At 37.2% G+C, this 7,118-nt stretch overlaps 1 protein-coding gene across 1 annotated transcript; it reads left to right on the top strand.

Annotated features, from left to right (window-relative positions):
- The first annotated feature begins 4,236 nt into the window (after positions 1-4,236).
- Positions 4,237-5,472, top strand: LOC149949734 (uncharacterized). The gene has a single exon (XM_090169476.1). The coding sequence runs from the start codon at positions 4,237-4,239 to the stop codon at positions 5,470-5,472; it is 1,236 nt and encodes a 411-aa protein (XP_090025602.1).
- Positions 5,473-7,118: the final 1,646 nt, after the last annotated feature.

Raw genomic sequence — 7,118 nt, 5'->3', positions numbered from 1 at the left:
CACTTACGTCGTTAGAAACAACCTATAAATCAGTAGCATTCGAATGTTTGATCTATTTCCCTAGTATTGGAGATTTTGACCTTGACCGCCCTATGGCGGACAACCCCCAGCCTGACACTCGCGAGACTATTTTTGTCGAACTCAGCGCCCCTTTTTACCTACAATCCACCTATAAATATGTTGCATACATAGTTCCAAGTATATCCGTCATAGCGGGCATTTTAACCTTTAAGACTTCGAGAACACATCGCCACGTTTTCACCTAGAATCAACCCTCAAACCTTTTGCATTATTTTTTTTAAATCGCTAGTCGCTCCGGTTTAGTAATTCTTATGAGTTTATTACTCCATGGTTCCGTTACCGACTCGCTGAACTGTACATTTGTCGCCGTGGCTCAAGAACTATACCAGATATGAACTTCTGCTTTGGAAGGAAACAATGGGAGCTTAATTTGATAATGTTTACTAAATTGCATTTAAATCGGTTCAGTAGTTTCTGCTGTAGAGCGGTCTGCGAGGAGAAGATGAAAGAAGAAGAAGAAAAATTAAGCCTAACTTTGCCCCATTGCTACGAAACGTCACCTCAACCCTGTTCGATGGAATTCGTATATGTTTGTCGCGTGCTTGTAACCTTTAAAACGATGCATCATTTGTTTTGATATGACCTATAGTTTTTGAGATACGAGGGGGTAAAATCGGCTTCATTCTGACTCGAGATAATATAGCAAGTGCTCGGGTAGGTGCTCTACTCTACACCCGGACCTTGCATAGGGACTACCGTCCCTTTTGATCAGCTAGGCTAACAAACATTTACGGCTTTTCCTGTTGTATTAAATGCAACCGAAATAAATCAATAACAGAAATCACTATACCATTGCCTTAATTTGCTTACGGTTCAAGTTCTTTCTTAATTTTTAATTACATAACCATAATTGTTTAAACCATAAACATCCTAGTTTACTAATACTATCATGAGTAGGTTAAGTCTGGGTATTTGCAGATATTTTTATTAAAATCATTTTAAAAATGAAAATGGTTTTATAGTTTGCATCAGACTAAAACAAGGTGTTATACTTACAACTTGTAAACAATAGATTATAATTTATAAATCGTAGTTGTAAATTGCAACATTTTAGGTTAGGGATATGGTAAGTTATCTTTCATTACTTTCACATCTTTTCACTAAAGATAACCATTTGGTTTTATTGTGTCTACTTATGCGTACTTACCTTTTTTAAAACTTTTTTAAGTAAAATTAAATTAAATTATGATACAAGTTGTTTTAATAAATTTTTGAACTTAACCTTTTGCTTTAAATTGTTAGAAACAAACGACCTTAAATAAATCTCATTTGGCACGCTACCAAACAAATTTGCACAAGTCAACTTTGGACGTGTTATGTTAGCACGGTACTGCCTAAAATCGTACTTTCGCCTGTTCAAGGGGCTTGTTTTAAATAGCTTATTTCATATTCACCTGTTTTTTGATCAATTTGTGACTTAACCCATCACGGAGCAATTTAGGGACATATCTTGGGTACTTTAATATATCGGGAATATAATTTACTTCACTGTACTCCAAAACTGATGCACCGGCTTTGAAATAGCAGGATAATAGAAAATACAAAATATTGAGACTATAGATCCAGAAACTTAATAGCATTCTCGATGACAACGATGTACCCACGTAGAAATTTGGAATTTCTAAAATATTTGAAAATGAAATCAGTTTGTGAATTTAGTAACTGGTTCAGCTGCATACCAACAAAAAATCACTTTCAATCATTGATTTATGGTTTAAATTGTCTTTGTAAATATTAAATTTAAACAATTTTTCTGTATTTTGTAAATTTATATAAAAGCTTAGTAATAAAAAAAATATTTTTTGATCTAGTAAATTACCTATTTCTATGGTAATCCCGCTAATTTTAGGCATTTCGTTATTTTTTACCATAAATATATCACACTCGTTATAAAAAGTTGAATAATTGACTTTGCTGGGGTTATCAATAATTTAGCTTTAACGTCAAGTCGTGTAATTTCTTAATATTAATTGATAAATAATTCTATGATTATATATTTATAACGATAAAAAAGTTCTTTTATACCCAAAATTCGTGGTTAACGTTTTCATAGTAGGCTAGTTTTATCAAATTGACTGTTGAAATTAAAAAAATGCCTCGAAGCGGTAAATTAGGTTTTGGTAAAATCACTGACATACTTACGCTGTCTGATGAGTGGGAATAGATTGGCCACACCACCAGTAAAATAAGATGACACCGCAGAGAGAACTGAATTTATAGATGTTTTTCTTTTTGTTTCTTTGTTCTCTTTAATGTTGCCTTTACTCGTTCTTTTTCTTTCAAATGTTACATTAAACCAGAAAACTATAAGTGCCAGAATAAAAAGGCAAGGAACCACCTAAAATATGATCAGTGGTGGTCATTTGTAGAGTTATTAATTATTTTTAACATAAATGAAGATTTGTTTCAGTCAAAATACCCCTTTAATAGGTAAACAAAAGCGAAGTGGAAAAATTCTTTGAACGAAAACCAGTTTCCGTTTTTTCATTTCGATTTTTGGTCGAGGTTCGTTTCAATTATTTTTAAATGTTGTTATTTGGGAGCTGTCAAGGGAGATACTAATTTTCCATGCAAAATATTTTTTCAAAATTACTCAGAACTTGCTTTTTTCCGAAATTGACAAGGATTCTCAAAATTAAAAGTAGGAGGCCACCAACGGTCAATATATAAGAATTAAACGACAAAACTGGTAAAAAAGACCGTAAATTTAATAAAAATAAATCGCAGTACTTCGGCAAAATATGCCTTCAAGGCGGTACAAGATTTGAAAGAAGACTAAGATTTGAAAATTTTAAAGCACGCGCGGTGGAATGCCTAATGAACGCGAGCCGTAAAAAGAGAGCTAGAAATAACTACACCGAAAAACTAAAGGGGGGAAAAACTAAAGGGGGAAAAATATTACAGAAATAGAAAATTTAACGGAACGAAAGCTTTTCGTTCAGTCCGGCTGGGAATTCCGTTCCGAATTTGAAAATCAGTCGGTTTTCTTCAGTAACTCTAAAAGGTCGGTCACCGTTAAGAACCTTGAGAACGCGGATAGAAACGGCAGAGATGGTGTGGACGTCGTTGAAGTGTCTAGTTACATGATTTTTGTCGCGGTTGCTTCTGATATCAAGTAAGTGTTCGCGGAAACGATCAGCGAGGCGTCGACCAGTCTCGCCGACGTAAACTTTGTCGCAAACTTTACAAGACAAAGAGTAAACGATGTTGGATGCTACCGTGACAACGTAAACGGAAACCGTTGGGAACAACGTTTTTCATTAGGCAATTACGTAAAAACGAAAACTTTAAAACATTTTGTGGCTTTAACGAGGCTCTTTACCACACAGTGATTGTTTTGGTCCGATCTTTCAATCGGATTATTTACAATTATCTGCGTGAAATCAAGATGAGTAAAACCGCTAGACTAGTTCCAGACTTCGCAACCGAGCATATCGATCCTGGCCAGTTGAAAAGACTCGTGGTAACAATACCAAGTGATCTCGTTCTACAAGAAAGTGAGCGACTCGTCCTTTCGAAAGGCCTCTCTTTCGTACCAGAAAAACGTCAACCTGATGAGTTCCAGATACTTCATGACCTTGAAGCTTTTTACAGACGTCTACGTCTTCGTTCACATTTTCACGATCACCATCCTCCTTCGCCAGGGCCTCCTAATGTTTTTCAGAAGATTAAGCCTGTAAGATCAGTGTTAAATCCTGTAACAACGAAACATAAATCCTTGGACCTGCAAAAATGAATTCAAGAATTTATACCTTTCCGGTTCGAATCGCCAGAACGTGACAAGAGAAGAGCAAGCTGCTATCCGTTCTCTTCGTGCTAGATCGGACATTGTAATCAAACCAGCTGACAAGGGTGGCGCTGTCGTCGTTTGGAGTAAAGATTTATACATCGCTGAAGCCTTTCATCAACTTTCCGATGATAATTTCTATCTGGAAGTACCGACGGATCCTACTCCCGATTTTCAAAATCAGGTTATAAGTCATATTAACGAGTGTATAGCGAGTAATGAGTGCTAAGAAACATATTGCGGAAAACTACCGAACGTCACGGTTTTACCTCCTTCCAAAAATTCACAAACCAGGGAACCCCGGACGTCCAATTGTATCGGCCTGCTCTTGCCCGACAGAGCTAATTTCGAGTTTCCTGGACGAGATTATGCAGCCAATTTTTGCTGCCTTGCCAAGTTACGTGAAGGATACCAGTGACGCTCTTCGTAAGTTATCGGAATTTTCATTCATCGGGGCTCACCGGTGGCTCATTACCTTGGACATAAAATCTTTATATAACGTTATTCCGCACAACGATGGTTTACTAGCGCTTCAACATTTCCTCGACCGTCGTCCCGACCGTTACCCTCTTACAGAAACGTTGGTCCGATTGGCTGAGCTTGTCTTGACTCTTAACGCTTTCACTTTCAATGGAAAGTTCTACAAGCAGGTCAGAGGTGTCGCGATGGGTACGAAAATGGGCCCAAGTTACGAAAACTTGTTTGTCGGTTGGGCGGAAGAACTTTTCTTCTCTAGTTACTTGGAACCTATTCCTGAATTTCACGCCCGCTTCATCGATGATATCGCCCAGCTCGCCTCTTGTAGCCGCCAGGAGCTTGATCTTTTTCTCGACGCCTTTTGCCACATGCACCCCTCTTTGGAATTCGCTATCAGCGTATCAGAGGTCTCAATATCCTTTTTGGACATGACTATCTCTGTCGATGGGGACGTAGTTTCCACGAGCATTTATCGCAAACCATCGGATAGTCGCACTTACCTCTTACCATCTTCTTGTCACCCACGACACTCGACTAGGTCCATACCGTACTCCCAGTTTTTACGTCTTCGACGTATTTGCTCCTCCAACGACGATTTTCAACGTCAAGCTTTGGAAATGCGCGATAGTTTTATGAGAAGAGGCTACAACGAGAATATGTTAACATCGGCTCTCAATCGAGCATCCAAGACAACTAGAAACGAAGCACTCGCAAACAAAATTCGTCCTGAACCAACAAATCGTCCCGCGGTGGTTCTAACTTACCATCCACAAGTTCGAAAGGTCGAAAACATCCTTCGTAAGAACTTTCACCTACTACAGATCGACCAAGACACGAGGGATGTTTTCACTGAACCGCCCAGGTTCTGTTACCGTCGCGACCAGAATCTTCGGTCGATTCTCGTTTCTAGTTCGTTACCCGAAGATGATCCATCCGGCACTCATTCTGGCACCACGAGATGCAATCGCCCTCGTTGCAACACATGCGCTTATGTTAGTTCCGACTTGGTGGTTACAACCCCTAAATCGAACTATCATATTAAAGGATCCTTTTCCTGTATAACATCCAACATCGTTTACTCTTTGTCTTGTAAAGTTTGCGACAAAGTTTACGTCGGCGAGACTTGATATCAGAAGCAACCGCGACAAAAATCATTTAACTAGACACTTCAACGACGTCCACACCATCTCTGCCGTTTCTATCCGCGTTCTCAAGGTTCTTAACGGTGACCGACCTTTTAGAGTTACTGAAGAAAACCGACTGATTTTCAAATTCGGAACGGAATTCCCAGCCGGACTGAACGAAAAGCTTTCGTTCCGTTAAATTTTCTATTTCTGTAATATTTTTCCCCCTTTAGTTTTTCGGTGTAGTTATTTCTAGCTCTCTTTTTACGGCTCGCGTTCATAAGGCATTCCACCGCGCGTGCTTTTAAATTTTCAAATCTTAGTCTTCTTTCAAATCTTGTACCGCCTTGAAGGCATATTTTGCCGAAGTACTGCGATTTATTTTTATTAAATTTTCGGTCTTTTTTACCAGTTTTGTCGTTTAATTCTTATATATTGACCGTTGGTGGCCTCCTACTTTTAATTTTGAGAATCCTTGTCAATTTCTGAAAAAAGTAAGTTCTGGGTAATTTTGAAAAAATATTTTGCATGGGAAATTAGTATATCTCTTGACAGCTCCCAAATAATAACATATATATGTTTTGGGCAAATTATAATTTATTTGCTAATCCTTGTCTATTTCGGGAAATAGCCAGGTCTGGGTAATTTTGCAAGAATAATTTGCATGGGCAAATTAGTATTTTCCGCTGTAAAATCATTAGTAATAAAGAAAGGAAGTTATCTTATGCATTATTAACTCTAAATAATAATCGTGGTTTCGTGTTATTTAGCAAATCATAATGATATTTAATTAGTTGTATTTAACGGTCTTCCGATGTAAAACAAAAGTGTTCAAGGGCTATTCTACTAAACGATGGATCAAATTAGCCGCTGCATCAGCGTCCCTCATACCGTGTTTCCGGTGGTCAACTCAATAGCACTGATTTAGAGTCGGAACTCAGACTTTTATGCTCTTCAAAATTGATTGTCAAATTATTAGTTTGAACAAATGACCGTTAATCGAAGTGATTCGTCACAATGGGGTGCGTTCAGTCGGCTTTCCAACGTTTTTCCGCATTAGTCTAAAACTAAAATGTTTGAATTTCAACCTCATTTCAATTATTTAAACTTAAGATGTCTCATTTAAGGAAGCTGAATAATTTTTGAATCTCAATCTTAAAATTTCGTATTTTTTGGCCCTATGAATTAATCCATGAAAGGTTTATAGTAAATTATAAGAGTATCCATTCGATAAAGATTCAAGCGATGAGATATTTAAATCTTATTAATTTTAAAGCAATTCCAGTCTTTTATTGGTGGTTTCAGTTTTTAAAAATATTTGACTTATTAATTGAACTATTGTCCAAAAACGACTTTTGTTTTGACGGTTAAACAATTTTAACTTTAAACTGAGGTTTGTGTACAGGTTTTTAGGATGCGAGGTTTCAAAACCTAAAATGCTTCCAAATAAAGAAATTTTTCACTTACTGACATATCCATATTTATCATATTTTTGATCGAAGTTCTAGACAGAGATTTCAGTTTACCACTGACAATTATTTCGTGAACTATTCCTACAACAGCAGTGAAGTGAAACTCTCTCGTGAAATCTTTGATGCCCGTTTGAACTGGCACTAGCAGAAAGTCTAGTGGCTATAAAATTGAGACAA

Source organism: Leiobunum rupestre, chromosome 3 (assembly GCF_980474605.1).
Source record: "Leiobunum rupestre chromosome 3, qqLeiRupe1.1.hap1, whole genome shotgun sequence".
In the NCBI taxonomy this organism is placed as follows: domain Eukaryota; kingdom Metazoa; phylum Arthropoda; class Arachnida; order Opiliones; family Sclerosomatidae; genus Leiobunum; species Leiobunum rupestre.
The sequence above is the reverse complement of the archived record's forward strand: the minus strand, read 5'-3'. Positions and strand labels throughout refer to the sequence as shown.

What these genes read in the sequence shown, in the direction of transcription:
- LOC149949734 (XM_090169476.1), top strand. Translation starts at nt 4,237, where the DNA reads ATGCAGCCAATTTTTGCTGCCTTGCCAAGTTACGTGAAGGATACCAGT.